Source organism: Gambusia affinis, linkage group LG20 (assembly GCF_019740435.1).
Source record: "Gambusia affinis linkage group LG20, SWU_Gaff_1.0, whole genome shotgun sequence".
In the NCBI taxonomy this organism is placed as follows: Eukaryota; Metazoa; Chordata; class Actinopteri; order Cyprinodontiformes; family Poeciliidae; genus Gambusia; species Gambusia affinis.
Window position 1 is genome coordinate 8,587,000 of NC_057887.1, and position 25,426 is coordinate 8,612,425.

Genomic DNA, 25,426 nt, shown 5'->3' on the forward strand with positions numbered 1-25,426 from the left:
AAAGAAATCTGAGTTGGAAATGTTGGCATCCACTTCCTCCAAATGCTAAGACAATCCATCCTTTCCTTTCTCCTTAAGAGATGCCAGCTAACGCAAGAGAAGAGAGGGAGAGGTCCTCTGTAACACAAGTTGTGCCTCACATTACTGTGTCCCCAGGGTGTCCCGGCCTTCTCATCCCAAGGTTCCACTGGCACTACGAACACCTGTCCCCCAACCAGATGCCCTACGACCATGCCGCCAATCACGCCACCGAGAGCCACTTGCAGACTCTGCTGGGTAACCCTATGGGACGGGGAGGGGAGATGGGGCTCCTTAAAATGGCCGCCGCCGCCGGACACCAGGAAGACGAAGGGAACAGAGACGCTGAAGAGTACGGCAGCCACCACTGCCGCCCCCACCATTCCCAGCCGGACAAACTCCAGACCAACAGAGATCGGTTAGACACGCCGCTGTCGCCCGGTAGCAGTAAGGTGTTCGCCGTCCCTGAGGTCCAGGGGATGGTCAGCATGGCCTTTAGCGAGACGCCGTGGGAAACGATGGAGTGGCTGGACCTGACGCCTCCCAGTTCCGCGACTGCTTTCGCCGGCGCTGCTCAGCCCAGTGCACCCAGCATCTTTAACACAGAGTTCCTGGATGTGACGGACATTAACTTGAACTCTGCCATGGACCTTCAACTGGAGCATTGGTGAAAGCAACAATGCCAACATTAATACCAAAGAACCATTGAATTCTGCCCTAGATTTCTTTAGTCTAAGTGTGAGAAGTTCCTCTCTGCTGTCGTACAGTGGAATATTATTTTGTTTAGTCGTCCAAAGTGTGACAGCCTAAAGAGATGTTGACATTTTATCTTGAATCTAAACTTTACTGAACTTATTTTCCACCAATGTCATCGTAACCAAACAAACAAACAAAAAAAAAAAACAGGTGCTCTTTGATACAATTTGTGTCCATTTTGAACATTGGTGCGCACAACTGTCTCTGAGTTGAGGACTGACAGTGGACACATGTAGTCCTTCCTGTACGCACCATCAGTGTTACACCACCTAGACTTGAAGACAGAATTTGCCAATCACTGCATACCTACAGAGTGAATATTTGTGTTCCTGGAATAAAAGAAAGAAAAATCCCCCCCAAAAGACTAACAAGAATATCTGGATTTCATAGAAGCAGCCAAATTGTAAATATCACAACAGTTTTGGAAAATCTCACATCTACATGCTGCTGTCAAAGGTGTGGGAGAGAGTACAACCCGAAAATGAAGTGTATAATACAACCATTTTAACGTTTGATGTAAATATGATATATATATAAAAACTCACAGAGCACCTCTTGCTTAACACACATTTGTCACAGTTTGCTTGAGCTTTGAATATAGGAATGGTTGTTTGTTTTTTTTATACATATCTACAGTTTCTGACATATTTATGTACAGGAAGACATAAAGGGGAAAGCCATGTCTGAGGGATTTTTGGTCTTATCAGTTTAAACCACAAGACAAACTGTGCCTTACTTGCAAAACATCCTTTATGAATAAAATTTCCCAGTTTTATATTGATGACTCTACAAAAGCTAAAAGGCATTTTGAAAGCTACAAAAAGTCAACTTCAAAAAGAAAAAAGAAAAAAATATATATATAAAGAGATAATTTTAAATGTAATTTTTGCCCTCTTAAATTGCAACATCTCCATTTCAAAGTCAATCACATTTATTTATTTTGTGATTTTGTATTTATTCTTGATCTTGTATTTATGCTGACATTCCTTTGATACTTTTTGATGTAACCAAAAATTATATATATATATATATTTTTTTGTTTGTTTTGATTTTGGACCACTGACTCTTTTAGGCTAAGCAGTTTCAAAATGTGGGGAAAAGCGAAGGAGCCGACCTAAGAACCCACGTTATCTCAAATGACAGTTATCGATTGTGTGAACCGTCCATTGTAAGCACTTGTGAATAGAAAAGAAATGTAATATATTCAAATCTTAACTGTGAATACTTATAAAAACTCCCCCTACAGCCAGCAGACAAATTGGTCTGCTCAACAAGACTCAGATCAGTAATGTTCTGAACACTCTAAAAAGTAAGAGTTTGAATTTCTATAGTATCTTCTGAATGTATTGAAAGAAATCTAGACACCTGTATGTGTTCTAAATATGCAGCATCATTCACAAAGCAATTTCTAGGTTATACAACATTGTCAATACCATAATATTCAAAAGTTCTTGCAGCAGAAAGCCAATTTTTTATAAAAAGACAATCGTTTTTATTTCTGTTGTCTGACATTTATGCTACGTTTATGTCAGAAGATTACCGGTACATAATTTTGTGGGGGTTAGAGAGGATTTTATAAAATTGGCTTTAAACTGCCTTTAAACTTGAATTCATCTTTTTGGGCATCCTGACGCAAGTTTCTCACACTAGTTTGCTGAAATCATGGCCCATTCGTCCTGACAGAACTTGCTCACGCACACCTTTTGAGCTAAGGAATCCAAAATACCTAGAAGCAATGCCACTTTCACCAGTGGCAGGCCGTGGATTTGGTACCAGGGCCTTCATAGGGACTTTGCTGATTTAATCCACCACTAAGGCCTTACAAGTATGCAAGCCACCAACACTATAGTAAACACAAAACGCAATATAACAGGGTCAGGCATTACAAAGGTTTGTTCAGTCCTTAAATAAAGTTAGTTTTGAGTTTTCGGATTTCAAGTATCCTGCTCTAAATGCAACGTTTAGACCACATATTTAAATGTGTCCTGAGTGACCACATGAATCCTAAATACCTGAGCCATATCCAGTTAAATATAGAGAGAAGACAGCTAAGACCATATATATATATACCGTTGGTATATATAGATATAATAATTTGCAGCACAGTTTGTTTATCAATTAGCCTAATAATTAATTATGAGTTTTTCACCTTTTGTGAGTGAATACTATTGCTATAACAATAAAAAAAAACAACAGTTTGGACACCTCCAAATCTCTACACTATATCCAGCTGTACCAAAAAACGAACAGAATTTCACACACATTAACAAGAGCAGCACAGTTTCCTGGCGACGTGCTTTGCTAGCCAAACTTGCTATAGCTTCACTCTGACTGTCCAATCAGAGGGCGGAAAACCTCTGACACCACTTCCAGCAGGTGTTGCGTATCAGCGAACCTGAAAGCTGATTGGTTAAAAGAACCGTTCAGTTCGTTTACAGAACGTCAACATGGCTGCACAGATTCTGAAGGCTCTGGGCAGATTAGGCTGTACGACACAAAGGAACTAAAATCTGATTGGAAGGAACAACGATAATGCACACCGACATGTATGGGAAGCAATGCAGCAACAAAAGAAAACAAAGATAAATTTGATAAATATTTTGGAAGTAAGTAAATAAAATTTAGTTGAACAAAAGTTATAATTTGGCTTGTAAACATCTGATAGTGCTTAGGCCTGAAGAGAAGGCTTTTATTGGCTCCGTCGGCCCAACGCTGCTGTTGCTATTGTTAGCAAAACGGCTAATCCAGGTAGGAGCGTTTATTTTTCCTCTGTGCTGATTGGTTGCACTCACAAGAGCTGAAGTATTAATTTCTGTGCCTAGTAATGAATACTATGGTATATTTGGTGTGTGAGCTATTCAAATATGTAATTATTTTTATAAGGAGTCTCAGATATTCCTGGGGTCTAGCTATTCATAGGCAGTTGTGTTCCCTAACCCCTGCAAATACCAGATGTCCACCTTATACTTTCTGTTCGATTCCCTCTTCTTCCGGCAAATATAACAAAGATCATTATGGCCAACTTTTTGACTTTAGTTTCTCCTGAGCCCATGGCATGTCTCCAAAAGTTAAGGGTTTCACAAATTGTAATGTTTTTCTTTAATGTCCTTTTTGGAACAATGACTCTTGAGTGGCCTTTCAAAACCTTTCAGTGTGAATAAAATCTCACCACATTAAGACAGACTCTTCACAGTGTAGTCAGGCTCATGTTACCCAAGAATAAACCTTTCTTGTAGAGGTCCATAACTCTCTTCTAGGTATCTTGGCTGATTTCTTTAGTTTTTTTTGTTTGTTAGTTGTTGTTTTTTTTCATATCACACAAGGAAGCAATGTGTTTGAGGGATTGGCTTAAACTGCATTCAGTTGTACTTGACTATGAATATATCTGAAGCTCCTAAATCCTTGACATTACCATCTGGACTTATTTAAAGTAAACAAAATAATAACCTTGGTGCGCATAAACCTCTAAATTTGATGAAAGAGATTAAATAAAATTCCATTGTTATTGCATTTAGCTCATATAAATAATTGTAATCCTAACTTACCTTAAAGGTTCAGTTGTATCGAATGTCAGAGAATTGTTTTTCTTTTTATACAATATGCATATATCTGGTTTCTACACTGTATATTTGATGAAAACCCCTAGAAGGCATAACCAAGATTTAATTGTGAGAGGTGGCCAAAAAAAAAGCACTAACTGAAATTAAAATGCAGCTTGATGAATTTCTTGTCATACTTTCTATAAACTATTCTAACCATTTTATTTGTCACATTGGGGTTATATCAGTGTGTGGGAAGCATTGCTTTAGAGCCAAAAGGGAAAGATCGGGCAAGTTTGGTTTTTTTGGACGACGGAAGAGTCGTGTAGAACATTTGCAATAGAAAAAATTTTAATAATTCAGAGTGAATCATAAATTCCAGACAGGACTGCTGGCTGGAAATTCAAGCTCTTGAACTTAAACTGCCATCACATTTTATCTATGATTTCTTAGCTTTAACAAGGAGTGGATTAATTTGACCTGACATTGCTATATAAGATGTAAATTATAGGTTTGAAACTTTATTTAGGCATCTGCTAAGCTAAGCTCTCATTTATATTGCATATAAATGAGATATAAAATATAAAGATCTGGGACTTGTAGGTAAACCCGTGCTAGCTGCTTTAGGAATGCTAATTAGCTAGGAATTAGCATTCTTAAAGCAGCTAACACAGGTGTCTCTTCTCCTTTTGTTTGAGAAGAGACAGCAAATTATCCCCAAATATGTTGACTTTGATAGGGATAAATTTAATCTACTTTTTGCACTCAGCAGATATTCCTTTCAACATTCCAAATTAAATGATGAATTGGATTCAAATAAATCCCATTTTATTTGCTAAATCTATCTTTGCTAGCAAATCTATCCCATTGTTGGTTTTTTTTTTTTTTTTTTTTTTTTTTTTCAAACAAGTATGACTCAATATAAAACCACAGCTTTGGTAAAAGTGAATTATTTAAGATGTTTGAATTGGGCGAGGAACTGACAGGATTTATTTTTGTTATCCGTAACATCCTGTATCTACGGTCATCGCCACTTTGACGTAGTTCTGGTTCCAACTGACCCGAGAATCACGTTCTCCGTGCATTTTTGGTGAATGGATGAAGAAACGGTATTGGAGCTGCTTTTCTTTTTCCCTCTTCAGGGCTGCGTGAAAGTCTAACAACAGATGTAATCAGAGTGACGGCTCAAGGGGGGGAACAACTATTTGTATCAACCCCGAAACTCCAAAACATATCCAATATGGCTGTCCTGAGTAAGAACGTTGCTTACTCTTAAGATGTTTGTTTGCCTTTCTGATGGCTTTCAATGTCAATAATTCAGTCAGACGTCTATTTGTGAACGTGTCTTTATTGTCTGATTTTTGAAAACTGTTAATCCTGAGATCCAAACTTGTAAGATTGAGTAATTAGAATTTAGCATTAGCCTTGTGTCGGATATTGAGCATTCGCTGCCACAAATACGAAACAGAAATGAAAGTAAAAATACGTGTGTGTCAAGTTTTGCCCCAACAGTGGGTCATCTAGCTACTCCGTAAAATCAGGATTGACTTTAGCATTTTTGACCGTTTTACACTTTACGTATGGACATGTTTAATGGTTTACACGGTTTGATTCCATCACATTCAAAGGTGTTCTCACTTTCTGTCTTAAATATGTTTCCCAGTCCTGTTCACCCATCTGGCCTTATTCGCAATAATTCTCCTTAGTGGAGGCCAGAAAGCAAAAAAAAAAACACATCTGACAGAAGCTTCCATGTTGCTTGGCCACCAACTTGCCTTTTGTCTGTTGTAAAAAAGGAAAAAAAAAAAGGTATTGTGGATTTATTTCTGTATACAGCTGAAAGAGCAATAAAAATGATCACAGCTAAGTATTTTCAGTTCTTTTTATTTTTTATCCGTGTTCCTAAGCAGCACACAACCAGACAGACACATTTTCAGTCTTTTTCATGGGAAACTTTTATTGTAACCCTCAATAAACATACATTATAATATTCATTGCCCGTAATATCATCTTACATTCTAATATGAACATTCTGATAAATTGCAGTTTGTACAACATGTACCCTGGAGACTCATATTCACCAGTGGCAAGTGAACTTCCTGGAAACGCATAATAAACCCTGCAGATCCGCAGGGAAGACGGCGCCATCTACTGACGTTACGGAAGAAGACGAAAAGTACAGGCCTGACAAGAACTCCTTATGACAGAATTTAATCTGGTGGTTGTAATTTCCCGAAAAGGTGAAAAAATATATATATATATGACCGTTCACTGTTCCTAACAAAATGACCCGATGTACATCCACACAATGGGAGGCATGGCACAGCTAATGGCTGTAGAGACCCATAATAAACCAAACATATGCATTTTCATTGACTATCCCAAACGTAACAATACCAGTAATACTCCAGCAGACTAATACTATTTATCTAATCTTGTAAACTGCTATGGTTGAATTGTACAACCATTTAACTGAGCATACAGGCCATTTCTAATGTCATAAAGGGTGAGGGTGCTGGTATGGTTTTATCCTCTACATTCTTACAACTAAAGCACCATTAAAGTATTTGAAACATTTCTTTTGGCTCAACGCCACAGGAAAAAAAACAACAAAAAACAGATGCGACTCAGATTAGAACAAACTGCCAAAAATAATAAATTAACCTCATCAAGAATACCACTTCCTTTTGGATTTGAGCCACAATGGCAGCATCCATTTGCTTTTCAGAAACTGCAGTATTACAATATCACTAAATCAGTATCTGATTTGGTGATAAAACCAGTGAATTTCACTCTAGATTTGACACAATGAGAATTTTATTATTACTTATCATATATTTTCCTGCACATTTAAATTTATTGGATGATGGATGACTATAGTGTTGCATTAAGTGTTTTGTTGAGAAGCTACCTCCTCAACAAACTCAACTGCTCCTCTCGGGTCTTCGTAGTCGGACCTGTTCTAGGACGCTATGACACGTTTGGGTCAGACAAATTGATAGGTGAGGAAATGGCATAACTGGTTCAGCCCAGACGCATGCTGAATCACTGGAGGACATGCAGGCTCCAGGGTGACCTGAGGGGGTCAAAGGGTGGAAGACAAAGCGAGGAGAGTCTTTTCTCCTCTCGACAGTTGTGGTATGGAAGTTGGTAGCATGTGATTAGCAGCATTTTACCGTTGTTTATTTGACAGAAACTGTCAGAACATGTAGAGCTGTAGTTACTACTGCATGCCTGTGTGTGGCAGCACGGAGGATCTGTGATCATTATGGGAGAGTTTGACTGTACAGTGCTTAGACAGGCTGTTGAGGAGAAAAAACAAACAAAAAAGGAAAAAAACAGTCTTTATGGTAACATTTCTCAGAACGAAGCCACATCTCCTCTCCTGTCTGACATGATCACCATGTTTTAGGAACGAGCCTTAGAAGATCTGAGCAGAACCTGCCAAGAACAGCAGGTGAGGATGGCTATATACATATCTATTTACATTATTGAAAACATCCGAAAGTAACTTTACATCAGGCAATGTAGCATTGGATTAACTTCAGGTTTGATTCTCTGTGTGTGTTGCCTTATTGTTTTAGTCACAGAACTAGAAAATTTCTGAAGAAATTTAAACGGGGCCTGCCAAAGCACGCCCGTCGGTTTGGACCCGGCGTTCTGATGCTGAAAATTAGCATCGACGCCAAAGAAAGCTGCAATGTGATCAAGGGCATGAGGAGAATAACAAGAATGTCGACTGACACGGACTTGCACCATTCAGCGTGTTAAAATTAGCGTATCAGCTAAAATTAGCCAAAATGCTAACGTAAGCCTAAATGCTGTCAGTAGCATGTGAGGCATCACCAGCATGTTGTCTGTAATTCACGTACTCCATTCAGGCTACTAAACATGGGTAATAAGTCAGAAAAATAGCTAATAGCTTATTTAAGCTAAAAGGCTAATGCTAATGAACTGCCTTGCTGGGCAAGGCAGTTACCTAATCTCAGAAAAAATGTTAATTCAGAATCATATTATTGCACCACCTGCAGCAGTGCACTAACTTAAGGGTGGTATTGAGGCTTTTATTTTTGAAATTTTCGGTAAGCTTCATCTTAACTAGCCACGCTAATTCAATGTGTAACAGTGCTGTGGATAAACCAGTGACATAAAGCCAAAAAAGGCAATTACATAATGTCAAAATGGTCAAGGCTTTTATTTTGAAATTTTTAGTAAGCTTCATTTCAAAGGGCCAAACTAATATGTATAAAAGTCTTTGTTAAAGTAGTTCTATAATGCTGAAAAGAGTAATTCATTGATGTTAGCTGTCTAACAAGCAGCCTAGCACTATTAGTATGGATTATTTTCATTTGTACTACATTTATATAAAAACTGTAAACATAATTTCTTCTTTATCTGGTACTTGGCTACGACGCAAGTATGTCTAAACCAACGGTAACTTATGGTATTTATGATAGCCAGACAAAAGTAAATCTGTTAAAAAAGGAATTTATATAACACTGGTAAGCTAAAAACTTTTGGTAGGTTTAAATTATGAATGTATATATTCCATGTCAATGTACAAGTAGCAAATAAAACTTTGGTTTGTTTTGTATTTTTTAAGTTATTTGGTTAAATGTTTGGTTTTCAATGCTTTGCAAGTTTCTTTGGATAAAAAGTTACAACTACGGGTCACATATTTAAGATCCAGAGATTAACAGCTTTACATGTAACAAACCTAAAACTTAAATCATGCGTCAACTGTTGGGCGCTTGCCTTTACAAAAAGTTTATGGAGAAATAGGATTTAGCAACATGTGAAAGGATTAACATCGCAGAAAGCTACTAATTTCAATATTAGCTGAGTTTATCTTTCATACAAGTCTTTTATAATAAACTCCTTCTCTTTTTGGTAAAGTGTTTTTTCCTTGTCTCTCCCATCAACTAACAGCTTACCTTACTGTGTGCCCTTTGTTTTGGGCGTTTAGCATCAATACCCAACTGAAAATGTTCTTCTGGAATAGTACACACCTAGTTAAGTGACTTAAACAAAGAGGTCAAAGCTCACACACTGAGCCCAGCACTGCAGTAGGTGTAAGAAGATAAACCATTTAAGACAAGCCGTCACAGATTGCATATTGGGAAAAAAAAAAAAAAAAAGTAAAGCCACGCTACCATAAGCTTTCTGAAAAGAAACATTTGCATAGCCATTCATTGACTGTGTGTGAAGGTGCTCACAGCAAAACGTGTGAAAGTGTGTGATTTTTTTAGACAGTAGGTGTATCAGCAATAACCCATACAAGTCGATACTTTAGGCGAAGACAATATGCATACAACGTACAATCTGCTGTTTTGTTCATACATCATAAGCTCCACACAATTTCATTTGGTAGATCAAGTTGTATGTATGTATACTCTATTCTTTGTGCCACATAAAAAGATGCATTGCGCTTTACTAAGACAAAGAAGCTGCTTCAAGTGTCTCTGCTTTAACGTGGAAGAGATTATTTTGCGATCTTAAAATGACTGGAAAATGTTTCTTCTTTTTTTGGGGGGGGATTTTCATCTCCTTGCACTGGGAAGTTTGGATTTAATTCCTTTGTTCTTTGGAACATGTGAACAAACAGGTGATCTTACATAACTGAAGGCTAAGTTGACAAGCGTCAAAGCTTAGTGTACCGCCCCACTCTGGACGTTAAGGGACCCTTCCCTCCTCCACCAACAGGAACGCTCTTCTTGGCATTAGTCGACGTACATAGGGGAGACGGGCGAGGCGGGGATCTGATCCAGGATGCGACACACGTAGCTGGCCACGTCCACGAAGCGCTCCTCGTACATCAGAATAAACGGGTGTTTCTGGGAGAGAAGAGGCAAGAAGCTTCAGGCTCGTTTGGGTGTCGCTGAGATCAAAACGGCTCCAGGTTTGAGCAAATTTTGGGTTAAATGTGGCCTAAATGCCTACAGAAAGTCATTATAGGTGTATTTGTAATTGTGCCCCAGTTTCCATATTATGGATATTTTTTTCCTTTGTTTTTGAGAAGAAAAACAATTTTACATGACTGTACCAGCAGGTGGCGATAATTCAACAATAATAACCTAAAAAAAATTCAAAAGAAGTTCCTGAGAATGGCTAAAGGAGTGGTGGGCTGTGTTAAAAATTATCGCAAAACTACTCAAGTTCATGTTTTTTCCCTCACACTGCCTTCCTTTTCTATCACTTCTTCAGCACACATTTCTAGTTTAAATAATAATAATTCAAAAAAAGAGTTGAAGTAAAGTTTGATGGATGTGTGATTTTGCAAAATTAGGCTGCTTGTCTTGATTTTCCTAAACCAATCTAGTCCACACCAAAGGTTTTTGACAATCGCCCCTTTGAAAAAAGAGTTTTTAAAAATCTGGCACTTTTTTCAAAAACACTTTTCACGTTCAGAAAAGACATGCAAAAATAAGAAAAAAAGAAAAAAACAACAGCAAATATCGACGTTGGTACAAACAAGTTTAGTTTTCTACATTTTTGTTATTTGAATACATGAATTACAAAAACTAGCTTGGTGGGTGGTTTTAAAAAGAAAGTATTTACAGAACATTGGCTTTGGCAGGATGGCCTCGTCATTTCTGACGGTAAAAATGCTACTATTAGAATTGCAGTACAGCTACCAAGTGCAGGAAATAAGAAAATGAATTGCTTAAAACTCCATTGAGGCATTCCTTCAGAAGTCAGAATAGTTTACTAGCTGAATACCAAATTTTACTCAGCAACAACCATTTAGGGAACTACTGCTGGTATTGAGAGGAACGTTGCTTTAACAGAGGTTGACAACAGAATAAAAACTGCAGTAATGCTCTATATATCAATAAGTTTCAAATTAAAATCATTAAACAACATTTGCCAACACCCCTGCTTAAATTTAATGCTGAAAAGACTAACTTACTTTTAAACTACATAATTAAACCATGTCTTCAGCATCCTTAAGTTTCTTGTAGACAGCTCTGTGATATCAACATGAGTTTTACAAATTATTTTGTGACATCTTTAAGTTCACAAGTTGAACTAAAGAAACGAGTCCTATGCCAGAAGTCAGTTTAGCCTTTAACAACAGAAAATACTTCAAATTATGACCAAACTCTTTTCAATCCAGCTCCTGAACCAACCTAACAAAGCTAATGAAAGGGCACTCACCAGAAGCTCCCTGTACTTTGGCCTCTTTGACTCGTCTTTTGTAAGGCTGCACAAAACAAAACAAACAAAAAAAGAGCTGTTTATCCATCACCGATTAAGCAGAGCTCAGGTCAGATTTCACACGCCGGAAACTGAAAAGGCACAAAAGGAAAGCGGGAGGCATTTCCAGGGGAAAAAATCTGACCCTAAAATTACCAGCATCCAATTTTTATTCTGGGGAAGCTAAAAAGAAAACGAGGCAGAAATGTTTCCTGCGACGAAACCCACCATAGGTTAACGAAGTTGATGAACTTCGGGGAGAACTGCCTCTCCTCCGAGTTGCTGAGCTGTGGAGGCTCTCCTTTTACCACTTGTGTGAGCTGATCAAAAACACTATTCCACTTGGGGTACGGGAATCTTCCTGTGGCTAACTCATACTGGAAGAAAGAACGAAAACAGTCTGAGCAACCCTGACCAGCCTCGTTTGAGCTGCGGTTTAAAAATCAGATCTGGAGATCTTATCGGTTACCAAGGTGATTCCCAAGCTCCAAACGTCGGAGCGGACGTCGTAGCCCTGTCTGGAAGCACTGGGGTCTATCCTTTCAGGCTGGCAGAAAAGAAAAAAAATAGAAGCAAACATTCACATAAAATAGATTAGATAAGGCAGCTTTTTTAGGTTTTTATTTTAGCTTAATTACCCGATAAGTAGGTCAGTTGTGAATTCAAAACCATTGCAATTACAAGAGAAAATAATCACGTTTTGACACTTTTAACACATCCCCAGTAGAGAATTTGGTTTAAATATATAGATTTGATCTTTTGTTACAGATTCTAACATTTTCCAGTCAATTCAGTGATCAAGAACAAACGACTAATTTCAGGTAAGCAGTAGTTAAGGCTGGGGAAACTATTAAATTAGTCCAAAGCAAACTACACCTGTTAAAATTGATCATTTTTTCTTTTAGTCCTGATAGTAAAACACATTAAAAAGCTTAAAGAATTTCGTTTCCCCTTGTCTAAAAATCTCTAAGGTGCGTTTAGTGCTGAATAAACGGGCCCAATTTAAATTTATGTACATTAAAAGAGCCACAAATTTAGTTGAAGGTGAAGTGGTTGGCGCTTACTGCCATGTAAGGCCTGCAGCCTGCGTCTCTAGTCTTGGCTATGGAATCCACCAGCTGGCCGCTGATGCCGAAGTCACACAGTTTGATATTTCCCCTTCTGTCCATTAGAATGTTGGAAGGCTTGATGTCTGCCAAGACGGGGAAAATGAGTCAATTTGATAGAAATTAAAGCGAACGTTAGGTACTGAAGCTAAGAACTAAATACAACTCTTACCTCTGTGAATTATTTTCAAGTTTTCTTTTAAGTGATTCAGTGCTTTAACGGTCTGTTAAAAAAAATAAAATAAAAAAAATCAAACCTTCGGGTCATTTTCATGAATTGTTCCATGTAAATTGTGAGGAGGAAAACGCGACACGGCTGCTTACAGCTAATGTGATTTTGCCTAATATTTCCTCTGGAATGACATCATCTAATACGCAATATACATATTTGTAGAATTTGTCTAATGAGGTAGACATGAGCTCCATGCATATCCAACAGTCCCCCTGAAAAAAAAAAAAAGCAAGAAGAAGAGAAGAAATGTTACAACAGCAGGAAGTATACAAACGTTAACTGTTAGTAGTAAAGTATATTTTAAAGACTACAGGGGCAGTATTAAGTATTTTACAGGAATATACTGCTATTATATGACATAATCAAGTAACTGTTAACTTAAGATGTTAAAAAAAATCAAAAGCAATTTTACTTCCTCATTTAATGCCTTGAAATTGGGCCTCCGTCTCTTTAATAACTCCTGCTCTTTCTAAAAAAAAGTCATCACAACATCTCAAGTTTGGAAACAAGCTTGGAAACTGCAGCTCTGAGGAAGAGCTCTGACTCAAAGGCGGGGCTAGGTCCACTCAGGCGTTGCCATGGAGATTAAAGAATTTCTCAAACATTAATGAAAGTATCAAGGTAACACTCCAGGTGCTTCTTTGATGAGGGAATAACATTATAACATGATGTAAAGCTAAACAAAAGTCGATTTTACGTGATACTGCCCCTCTAAGTGAGATCATGGCGAATTTTCTAGACCTCTCTGAAGAGGGCGCCGTAGAACTGGACAATGTAGGCACAGTCGCTACTCCTCATCACCACGTCCAGGTCCATCAGCAGCTGCTTCTGCTCCTTCTCGTCCACAGTGGAGCGAATCCTCTGGGGGGAAATTCACACAGACGCGCCGAACGCGGTCAGCTGTACAAACGGAAAACGTCCAGATCACATCACACGGATGTCCTTCCGCGGTCGCCGTGAATCACCTTGACTGCCATGATCTGGCCCGTCGGTTTATGGACCATCTTGTTGACTGAGCCGTAGGCGCCGCGGCCGATCTCCCCGAGGTCTCTCAGGTCCTCCGCGGTGAAGTCGCAGTGCTGCTCCGGGGAGATCTTCAGCTTCCCGGACGACTCGATGCTGTGTGTCCGCAGGCGCTCTCTGCACGAACGGAGGCGGGTGCGGTTAGCCGTCAAGCACAGAACACGAGAAAACAGAGACCGGACGATGACGAAGGAGGAAGAAATTAGAAGGAGAATTTAAAAAAAAAATAATAAAAAAAACAAATACTGAAGAACCAGAAGCATTGCCGTAGTCGAACTCGTTTAGTTTCAACAACCAAAGAGACAGTTTGGAGTCTTACCACGATGTCATCAACATTTGCTTTATTGTAAAGTCACAAACTTGAGTTATAAACTCTGTTTTAAACAGCCGCTGTGCACGTGAAGCCTTTTTACCAGACCCTGATTAAAGACTATAGTTTTTTATGATGTTAAGCCGCCGTCCGAGTTTATAAATTCACCTGAAAGCAGCAAAAAGACACCAGGAGAATATTGGTCCAACATTGAGACCAACGTTTTTTTTGTTGAACTTTTGTGTTTTTATTATCTTAATGTATAAATGCAGGGACTTTAAGCTAATTGTTAAAAAGACTTTAATCAGAATCTGTTAAAAAAAATTTTCATTCTGGCAGAGAATACCATAAAATATTCGCTTTTCTGGTCTAGCTCAAGAATGTACATTTACAAAGCAAAAAAGCTGTTTTTGCCCCCAGTCCAGCTAATTAAAACTCGTTACATAACTTTTAGTGGAAAGACAACTTAAAAATTTTTTTAGGAATATTTATTATAGGAAATTTGTAATTAAAAAAAAAAAACGCTATTATATTCCTGTTTTTAGGTTTTGAAACAACAAAAAAAAACATCCAACATTTACAAAAACGAGGATCGATATATTTTCTTCTATGAGATGTTGACGTTTGTGAGAAATGACAGAAACAAAAAACACAAACCCCTCCCCCCCGACATAATAATGAGGAAAAAACAGAATAGATATTTCTGATACTTTTATCATTCTATCCTAAATAGCCAAAAAAGATACTAAAATTTCGATTTGTTATATCTGTCGTTTGAAAAAAACAAAAAAAAGTTGGGTCTGAACATTTTTTTTTAAGCCAAATTATCATTAGCATGGAAACAGGAAGAATTAAGTGAGGTCAGGATTTAGCACTAAAACCAATTAGGTAAAACATTTTAAAAAAATACTTTGTGGGCAATGGAAAATGGATAAAGAATTATCTTCAGAAAGTCTCTCGCTATAGTGAATTTCTCAGGCTGAAAATGGCATGAGCACCAAAGCTACCACTAGAGGGCGCCCTCTGTCACAGCATATTTAAACTGTGTAACTAAGTAAAAGGAAGCAAAAAGCCTACATGGCTCCCCAGCCTTTACTTACATGTGGGGGTTCTGGAACGATGGAGCCGTGGGATGAAGCGGGAGCCTGGAGGTCGGCTTCACTGGAGAGTTGGCGAAATTTAACTTTAGAGCTTTACGTTTGCCTGGTTGGCAGAGAGAGAGAGAGAGAGAGAGAAACACATCCAGGTTGCCACACAGAGTGGGAGGGAGGTCACCCAGATGATGCCAACAGCCGAAACAGGCACATCTCAATACATTAGAGTAGAACCAGGGATTTAAATAAAACATGAAACTCTTCATTGCACACAGTCTGAATTACTTTATTACTATTCTTTTTGGTGATTGAGGCTTACAACTCATGAAAATTAGTAGTTAGGGTTACCCTAACCCTACACAAAAATTTATAATTGGGTGGGTCTTAAGACGACCTGTCTGTCATAAAAATCATTGTTTTTTTAGGTTTCTGCAGAACAGAAAAAACTAAACGTTTCGCTTTCCATCAACCTTGAACTGTAATTATGAAAATGAATCTAAATTACTGTAATCTGTGTGCAATGAAGTGAAGCAGTACACGAGTTCCTCTTTTTAATCTGAGTCAATAAAATGAAAGGAAATGTTTGATTCAGTAATTGATTAATCGCATAATATAATGGAGTAAGATTATTTTCATTCTCATGATTCATATTTTTTCAAGGGCAATTTTGTTTACATACAATTCAGTTATGGTTTCAGGAGTGTGTTTTTATTTCCTTTTCGTTCATTGCTTTTGATTGCGTTTTATCTTTTCCAACTCCAATATGGAGTGTTCTTTATAAAACTTTAATCGTTTTTATCGCTCGAAAATTGTCTCAAACCAACAATATTATCGCTTAAATGCCCAATAAGCAATATATAAAGAAACAAATATTTGGGGTTATCTGAAGCTCCTCATAAGGTCAGAAGAAGAACGAACAGAAGCAGAATGTCCTTGTGTACAGAAATTCCCAATGTTCACAAACTTCTATGAGGAAAACCAAAAAACAAATGGCATGCAGTGTATGTTCACGTTATGGGGAAAAACACTGGAGTGACATTGGAAATCCCTGTTCAATTAAAATATGCAAGAACCCCCAAACATTTTTTATTTTTTACCAAAGCGTTCCCACCACTCAAACAGCACCGACGACTCGACACTTTGACTGGGCTCGGGTGAATTTAACACCGGCGCCGGGATGAGGGTGTCGCTCTCAGGTGCTGAGGTTAAGTGCTGGGTTCTCTTTGCCATGCTGTGTCCGACCAGCTAGAGCGCAAACGGATCCCTTAACCTTTAAAGCCCCCAGTGCAAAAGGAATGTTTGGTGGCCGTGTTGAGAGTTAACAGTGGACAGACTTCCCCCCTTCCACTAGCTTCCCACCCGACTACCAGAACACCACACAGGCTCCTTCAGTAGTATACTGAGGTCCCTTCTGAACCCAGTTTTCCACCACCCGTTTGGATGACGGTGTGAGAAGTATCTAATCCTGAGTTTGGCTCACTGGATGAGGAGGAAACCACTTTAGACTACTGACGTGTTCCAACATAAGAGTAGAAGTCGGTGTGCTTTGAGTGAGACTCATAGTGCTTACTTTGGGGCACTCCGGACAGGCTTATCTGAAACCCTGAAGTAAAAGGAGGGGAAAAAAAGGCAGTGTTTTTACTACATTTTCTCAGGGCCTACGTCAGTGTAAGTGGGTTGTTTATCAGCAAATCTGGGTGCTGGAAGTGAAATATAGGGCGGGTTGCAGTGGGTCTGCTATATACATGTGCGTGAAAAATGAGAGGACAGAGGATTGGTGCTAGTTTAGATTTTTTTTTTTTTTTTTTTGACAGCTTCAGACCAAAAATGAAGCATTTGTCATGTTCCACTGGCAGATGACTCCGGCAATAAAACAACGTTTCTGCTAAAAATTACCCCGTTTGTGTCTCATGAGGCCCTCTCCAGTTGCTGGAGTCTGAGTATGAATGTTTTCAGCAAGACATATGTCCATGTTTGAGACTCTTATTCTGAAGAAATAAAAGGAAGCAGGAAGCATATTTGGCCATAAAAACAGAAAAGCAACAGAGAGTTGCTAATTTTAAATAATCAGTGCTTGTGCGCCCCTATTCTGATGTCACCCTGGGCCACTGCCCCAGGCTCCCAATATCAACACAAATAAATAATTTGGAATATTTTGTACATACATATTAACCCTTAATTCTGGATGTGCCTCCCACTCATAAGCACAGTCATGTTTTTGGTGAGAAACCTGATATTTTTAGGATATTTCCAAATGGTCAGTGCAAGATATTTACATATAGAATGCTGAATGCGTTACAAAATATGTTAATATGTTTTATACCGACGAGTTTTCTATCCTTCGGGTACGGGTCAAGTTGGATTTGGTGAAGTTGGCAGCTTTTTGAAAATCTCAGAGTGGAAATAACAAACAAAAGAAGATACACAATGAAGAAAGAAAGTAAGGAAGGAAGGAAACAAAAAAAATTGAAGGAAGGATACAAAGAAGGAAGATAGGCACAAAGGAAGGATACAAGAACAGATGGAAGGACAAAAAAGAACAATAGAAGTAGAGAAAAACACGAGGAAGGAGGAGCATAATTTTTAAGACAATAGATAGTGTGAAGAGAAAAAAAAAAGTCAGAGTAATATTTTTTCCATACTTATCCATACCTGGACACAGTAAAATTCCCAGACTGTTCCAGACTGCGTAGAAACCTAGTTTAGAATTTGTGAGCAATGACATGTGCCAGTGGAACCAGACTGGGAGTCTGTATGCTGGGATGAGACAGTTCTCTCCAACAGACACTAGAAAAATGCAGAGTGTCTCTGAAGCAGACATTGTTGCTATCCGACGTGTACAATAGCATTTTTGCTTTTTCAAACTCCGGATAAGGGACGCAAAAACATCCATAAATAAAACTCGGCAACATGCAGACAGGATAAGATGGGGGTGAATTTTTCCACAAATAAAAAGTGGAAGAAAAGGGAAAATTAATGACAGAGTATGGATAAGAAAAAGCTGACTGAGTGTCTTGGCCAAGAAATGGCCAACAAAAACAATGATAACAACCACAGATTCTCTAAAAGAAGGCTAAATCCTTGGAAAATAAAAGTGAATACCTGTTTCATTTTGACATCTCCAGCAGGTGTTGGTTTCTGCAAGGTTTAGATAAAACATTTCACACAAGACATCGGTCACAGAGTAAGGACATGCAACTTAGATCTGTTCATCTCAAGACTGTATCAGCAGCTTCCATTATGGGATTGTGGGACAGGGGGTCTGTCTGATTTGTTTTGCCGAATTTATTTTTATGGAATTATGTTCAGAAGTTTGTATAAATTAATCAAGGGCATGGATGCAATAATAATTTCTGCCTTTAACAATTTATATGAACTCATCTTTCAAATAAATTGAACGACTTGTTGGACAAATTAAAAGACTTCTTGGATTTACCAATAACCACATTAATAGAAAGGCTGTGGCTATTTAAAAAGGGTGAAGGAAGATTTTAGATTGGAAACTGCATTCAATTTGAAAGATTTATTTTTTTTGGTTAATCCTGCTTCTTAAAGAGAGCTGCAGATAATAGGAAGGCTAAACAAATCCCAAAGCCAAGTCGGTGTAGAGAAACTCATTTATGGTCAAATATCCAGCCAGAATTAGGCCAAAAGTTTGCAGACAGCTACTAAATGTGTGTGATGGAGGGGAGATTTAGACTTGTATGTATACTCTGTATCCTGGGTGGATCAGGAAAAATCTAAAATACCTTCACACTTGTGCTTTTTATCACTCGCTTAAAAACCAATAATTTTAAGCATGAAATTAATAATGTCCTATTAATTAATGCATGTAAACTTCTGAATATAAATAATTTATTTCTTACATTTTTTTCCGGGGGGTGGAGGGGTCAGAAGAGCCAACCATGACAAATGGAAAAAGTCTAACTGGTTGCAACTTTCACCAATCCATGGTATATGCTTCCTGTCCGATAATGGAACTTGCTTGCTAACTTGCGTTAGCTCGTGAGCTTAGCCGCGTCTAAACCCAGTGTTTCATCAATTAGCAGCAAAGCACGCTTACAAGCAACAATGAACACACTGTTTGGTAACATTTATAATGTGACTTATGTTATGTTAATTTCAGTAACTCCGAGTTGGGTTAGCAACACAGAAACGCTCAGGTCGTTCGTGACTACTAGCATTTAAACAAGAGTTATGACTCAGCGAAAAATAACTAACTGCGAGCGATACGTTTAGTGTTTGCCAAGCCTGGACGTAAGACTCGGGCACTGACAGGGCTGTAATGTCACAGTGGCCTGCCTGGGGAGAGAAATTCATTTCACAGTAGGGCCTTGTGCTTGTTGTAGCAACAGTGTGCTAACAACATTGGAGTTAACGTCAGAACCGGGCCGAGTTCATCTTTACACTGAAAACTTCTGAGTTCAAACGACTAGTATCTTATAGTATAGAAACATATTGATATATCCGAACAGGACTGTTTGCTTTAACACTCAGTTAACCCTCCAACATCGGTTGCTAAAACAGTGGTCGTGTTAGTATTTCAGCCACTTCAAGCTAATCCAATCGGCCAGAGCGTAAGCGGAAACTACGCAAATACACATTCAAAATAAAAGCGTTCTTTTATTTTGAATTTTGAACATTAAAGGCGTTCTTTGATCATGTTTAAAGTTTTTACAGTTGTAAACTCAGCAGTGAACTACTTTTGCTTTCATGTTTGCCTGACATTTTTATGTCATAACAACCAAAATGCTTTCACAAAAATAAAAAACTTTTAACCAAGACAGCTGTGAAGAGTTTAATGCACAGCATCTGAAATATGGCGTACTGATTATATATACAAAGTCTTTGCTCTCTGCATATTGATATTGCAACAGAATGTAAATTATGCAGTTTTCACAGTTAAAGAACTTTTGACTACAGTACTTATGTTTATATCTATGCTACATTTTGTGGTATTTGGCGATTTTGCAAAGAAATAACAGTGCTCCGTCACCCATCCTGTACATTTTTATTTCATTTGACATACAAGTCCTCTACGTTTCTCATGACAAGATACGTATACGTATTTTATTTTGAACGTTATCACCGGAAACACAAATGAACATAAGTCCTCTTTGACCACGGTGGGGAGGAGGGTTAGCTTCAGGGAAGCCACAAGCTATCTTTTCCGACTAAGTTGGCTATCTTCGCTGGAGACGGTAAAAGACCGAGAGAATAGCCGTCAACGCCTACCTTGCATGCTGCTGCTCTGTGTCTGTTGGTGAAGGTGATGCGACGTGGCTCCCAGAATATTGCCGGAGCCCGTGGAGTTGCCGTTCGGACTGGGAGTCGCCATTGTTGTGTTCCGGCGGCAGCCAGCGCTCGGGCTGCAATGCAGAGAGTGAAACTTCGCCCTCCCCTGGCTGTCCTGCCTCCAGACGGGACACTGCGTCACTTGAACGCAGCAGCTGTACCACAGCCACGTCTGGGCCGCTGCTGCTTTTAAGGACAGTCGAAAATCCTGGTTATTACCACTTTATACTGAAACATTAATATATTTTGATATAGTAACATTTGTACTCTCTCTGTATAAAATGAAATTTTTTTTGAATAAATGTGGATGCCTTCATTTAAAATTTGTTGCACTAATCTTTGTGTCTTCTGGTTTGTTTTATCCAAACAGAAGAATGACCAGAGCTTTTTATTTATACATATACACTTCAGTCAATGTTGGGTTGTCAGCATTTAAAAAGACTGCAAGTCGGATCACGACCTCCGAAATGCAAGAATAGACTTGCATGGGTTATCAGACAAGAGTCTTTCGGTCTTCTCTAGGTGGATATGTCACAAGTGGCAAATCTGAGCTATATCAGTTTTTATGCAAAACAACACCCAGAATTTTCCTTTTATTTCCAAATGCACATTATGGTGCAAGAAGAAAAGAAAAGTTTGGAGTTAACTTTTTTTTCCAGTATATACCCCTAAAGCGTTCGTACCTTCCCTGGAACAATTCATTTTGCCACTTAGAAGTTTTGGAAGAACTATTTATAACCTTTGAATGTGTAGAAGCACTGCAGGTTTCCTTCTAAAATTTGAAAATAACATACATATTTTTTTCAAATGTAGTCAGATTAACAAAAGTTATTTGAATTACTTTATCACATACTTGTAATAAACTGCAAACATAATAGTGATTTTTTTTTTTTACCTCCATCAAATTACGGAAGCCCGCCACTTAAAATCAATTAATCCATGTTTTAAAGTTACATTTAAAAAGTCACTCTTTTTACACCCACAAATCTAAAGAAAGGAAATACAAAATACATAAACACACTGTTGATGCACACAATACCCTCACACTCATATAAAAAAAGTTATACGAGCAAGTTCAAGTGAATGCATCACGCACTGCCTCCATTCAACTCAACACTTATTATATAAATGTCTTTTTATTATTATAGTCACGGATTTCCGGAGTAAAATCTAAGAGATCTATGCTTACGTCAGTGCATAACAACCCATTAGAAGAACATCAGTTCTGTACAGTGGGATACAAACCAACACCATCATGAGTTTCTTTAAAAATATTCCTATATAGATAAATGTGCAAACGTAATTATTTTCGACTCAAATTCAAGTGCAAGACACTTTGGGAAACACTGCACAAGCAGCATACTCCTACTTCATTTGTCGGTCTTCCGCTAGGAGACGTACATCACGTCAATTAAAGTGACCCAGAAAAATCCGTCAGAAAATGTGCGGAACATTTTAATGACCCGACCGTCCCCCGGTACCACATAGGCCGAGTCATCAGGAAAACAGAAACACTCGGTCCACGACCCTGCCGCTCCCCGTCAGCTCCATCCTGTCCGGGTAGACGGAGACCGTGGCGTAGGCGTCGCTGTCTGGTTGGGTCTCGATCACCCCGTCCTGCGTCAGGTAGTGCACGCCTGTGTCCAGGCAGTAGCCGGCGTCGTGGGCGTGGCCAGCCATATAACACACCACGCAGCTGTGGGAGCGAGTGATGGCCAGGAGTTCCTCCTGGTTCCACGCGAGGCAGATATAATCCGTGGAATCGGGGTGCACTGGAACGTGACCTAGATAAGGAAGCAAGAGATAAAACAATTGGAATCACCTGCTACTTGGTTCTGTCTTCCGTGACTTTTAGCTGACCGTATTTTAGCTGCCTTTCAATCTGCCTGAGGAAAAAAGACTTTTAAAAGTTATTTTTTGAAATAAATAAAAAAATAATAACAATAAAAAAAACGTTGGGGAAAGTGCCCCAGTCAAAATGTTAGGTTCTTAGTAGGCAGATGGTAAAAATCCCAGATTCATTTTATTTACAATAAATTAGCAACGTTACAAAAAAAGAAAACAAAAAAATTACGACATTGTGAAGCAACAATTTACCGAAAAAGGACCAAACACTTGGTCTGTACTGTATATACATCAAGCTTTCATCATTTTACATTTTAAGGCTCTGTTAAAGAATCTCACAAAAAACGTAAAATCAATTACCCTACCCTAACCCAATTCTTTCCACAGTTTCACGCTAACTGAAACACCTGTAGATTTTACTTGACTTTACTCTTTAGCATGTTCAAATATTAACAAACCTCCCAAATTATATTTACTCTCTGTCAACTTAAAGAATTTCTGAATTCCAGAAAGAAGACTTGGAACAGTTTTCACTTACTGACGAGAATAACTTTTTCTTGTTTCTCATCCGCCACAGACAGCACCGAGTCCAGCCAGTCCAGTTGTTCCTGACTGAACCCGCCGTTGAACTTCGTAAACCGACTGTGGCACGGCAACTCTGCGAAAAAGCACAGTGACATGTTGAAGTCCACAAATCACTTGAACAGGCTGATTTGATTTCTTTTTAATGTTTTTGCATTTTGTTGTGTCACAACCACAACCTTCTGAGGATTTTATGCGACACAAAGTAGCACAGAAGGAAAATGGTGAAATGTGGAGCATAGAGCAAACATGCGTAAGAATGTCCCACTAGCTGTGATCAAAATTTTACTTTAACATCTGTCGCAAAACGCTGTGCTAAGCGTTTTGCTTACCCGGCCTGTACACCAATCTAACAACAAAACACAGTGGTGGCTGCATAATGCTGTGGGACGGGTTTTCGTCAAGATGGATGGAGCTAAATGCAACATCAGTCATCGTTTTTTTTCTCCGTGCACTCCGTAATTATACACTTCTCTGTGTGAGTTTGTCAAATTAAAAAAATAAATAAAACATTCCAGTTGATCGGTGTACTGCGACAGACTGGCGACCTGTCCAAGGTGTGCCCCGCCTCTCGCCCGGGACGCAGCTGGAGATGGGCACCGGCAACCCTCCCGACCCCATTAGGGAAGAAGGGTGTAAGAAAATGGATGGATGGAGGGATGGATGGGTGTAATGTGATAATAGCTGCATTTCCATTACAAATATCCGCAAATCCTTTTTGATATTCTGCTAATGTCGAAAAAGCACAATTTCGCAATTGCGGTGTTTCCATTGAATTAAGAATGGCAGCAATGGATGTAAACAGTTAAATTAATTATATTCATATTTGAGCCATGGCGCAATGCTAAGCACATCAGAGAAGACATCAAGGCGTCTGAGCAACAAGCCGCTTTACTTGCACATACTTGGGAGGGTCTATTATGAGGAGTTATGGGGACGCTGTAGAAAGCAATTTTACAGAAGGATTATGACACAACTTTTTATGAATTATGTCAAGCTGTAAAAGCTACAGTGGAGCCAGCTGTGCACTGTCAAGAAAGAAAGAAACAAAAAAAAAACCCATCATCCTCCTACTATTTCCTGTCGTCTTTCTCATGGTTTTCACCAGTAGTAACATCCTGAAGTTGATCACGTGACTCATGTAGCGTGAAAAAGCGTTTCCGACAGTACTGCGAAATGACATGGTTGAAACGCCACCTCGAATATATATATATATATGTTTCCCATAAGCGAATTTATTTTTGTAATTTCAATTTGCGGAGTTCTATGGTTAATGCCACAGAACTTCGCATTAACAATAAAATGTGAATAAAATGTTCAGCTGTAAATAGTTTTGTAAAGAAAAGTAACAACCTTGCTTTCATTTTCGATGTACATTTGTCCAAAATGTACATTATATTTTTCTCTCTGTATATACCTGGCGGACAGTTGAGATCCTCGTTGTCGTTGTGCAGCTTAATGAGATTCATAGCCTTGTTATAACGTTCACTGGACTCCGGTATGCCCAGCAGGCTCACGTCGTAGGCATCCAAAACAACAAATACAAACCCGGGGAACGGGCTAAACCTGTAGGCGTAGATGTCACCCTGCTTCGGTCTCCGGTCCGCGTACAGGCTGCTGTCCAGCGGCGATCCCATCAGCTGGCTCCTGCTGAAGTTATAAAACTCATGGTTGCCCCATACGTGGTGCACCTTGACGGGACAGGAGGCGAACTCCCGCATCACCGTGTCCAGCGCTCGCTGCGAGGCGCCGTTGGGCTTGTTGAAGCCGTCGATCACGTCCCCGAGCTGGAGGATGAAATCGGGCTTGACGGCCGAGTGGGACCAACTTTCCAAGGCGTTTCGCAGCAGCTTCAGGCTGCTCCGGTAGTACCGCTTCCTTGTCCGGGAAAAATTGAATCCGTCATCAATGTCCGCGTACTGAATGTCAGCGATCACGCCGAATGTAAACAGCGGCGCCGGTTGTTGTGAACAGAGGTCCATTACTGGAGTTTCTCTGCCAAAGAGCGGGACTCCTGTGTCCACCGAGGGAGCGACACCACTGACCCCAGACCCAGCTTCCTGGATTACCTTTACATACCGTTTTCTGATCAATCTCACTTTGGGACACCGCTAGCACACACGTAACACCGAGGCGTTAGTGTACTACAGTGCGGCACAATAAAACTACTTCCGGTGGCGCATTCTTTCAAAAATAAAAGCCGTATAACCATGGAAATGCATATACGAACACCTAAGCACCAAAATACAAAAAATATCTCCAGAAAAAGTCATTACTCCGCCATTAAATCCAAACTACAATAATTTTGGAACACTTTGTCCCTTTTGACAGTTGAAATGCCTCAGTTACAATACTATTTATTAGCGTTGTCATGTAAACTAATAGTTGAATTACATTGTAAAATGGTGTTACTAACCCTTAACAGTCTA

At 39.1% G+C, this 25,426-nt stretch overlaps 3 protein-coding genes across 19 annotated transcripts in view; 1 reads left to right on the forward strand and 2 right to left on the reverse strand.

Annotated features, from left to right (window-relative positions):
- Positions 1-23,560, forward strand: part of myocd (myocardin) — a 95,250-nt gene extending 71,690 nt beyond the window's left edge. For 9 of the 13 annotated variants that reach the window (XM_044102474.1, XM_044102472.1, XM_044102475.1 and 6 more), the window contains one exon: positions 79-5,215. In XM_044102474.1, coding sequence (XP_043958409.1) covers positions 79-689 — 611 coding nt within the window. In that variant the 3' untranslated portion in view covers positions 690-5,215. Of the gene's footprint in view, positions 1-78; positions 5,216-22,992 lie in introns of those variants that run through there. The other 4 variants (XM_044102478.1, XM_044102483.1, XM_044102482.1 and 1 more) reach the window with 2 other exon arrangements.
- On the reverse strand, positions 6,251-21,537 carry map2k4b (mitogen-activated protein kinase kinase 4b). 5 transcript variants are annotated; one of them, XM_044102494.1, is made up of 13 exons: positions 20,511-21,537; positions 18,378-18,413; positions 16,846-16,878; positions 15,282-15,342; positions 13,814-13,988; positions 13,590-13,709; positions 12,941-13,060; positions 12,789-12,840; positions 12,575-12,702; positions 11,980-12,057; positions 11,739-11,887; positions 11,472-11,517; positions 6,251-10,147 (listed from the first exon to the last, which is right to left on the reverse strand). In XM_044102494.1, exons 1-13 carry the CDS (start codon positions 20,611-20,613, stop codon positions 10,034-10,036), a joined length of 1,215 nt encoding a protein of 404 aa, XP_043958429.1. In that variant the 5' UTR covers positions 20,614-21,537; the 3' UTR covers positions 6,251-10,033. The 5 variants fall into 5 exon arrangements, with proteins under 5 accessions (XP_043958429.1, XP_043958427.1, XP_043958431.1 ...); XM_044102492.1 differs by having other exon boundaries at positions 15,282-15,384; XM_044102496.1 differs by lacking the exon at positions 16,846-16,878.
- On the reverse strand, positions 22,010-25,377 carry adprm (ADP-ribose/CDP-alcohol diphosphatase, manganese-dependent). Its single transcript, XM_044102498.1, has 3 exons — positions 24,415-25,377; positions 22,954-23,073; positions 22,010-22,354 (listed from the first exon to the last, which is right to left on the reverse strand). Exons 1-3 carry the CDS (start codon positions 24,977-24,979, stop codon positions 22,068-22,070), a joined length of 972 nt encoding a protein of 323 aa, XP_043958433.1. The 5' UTR covers positions 24,980-25,377; the 3' UTR covers positions 22,010-22,067.
- Between the last annotated feature and the right edge of the window lie 49 nt (positions 25,378-25,426).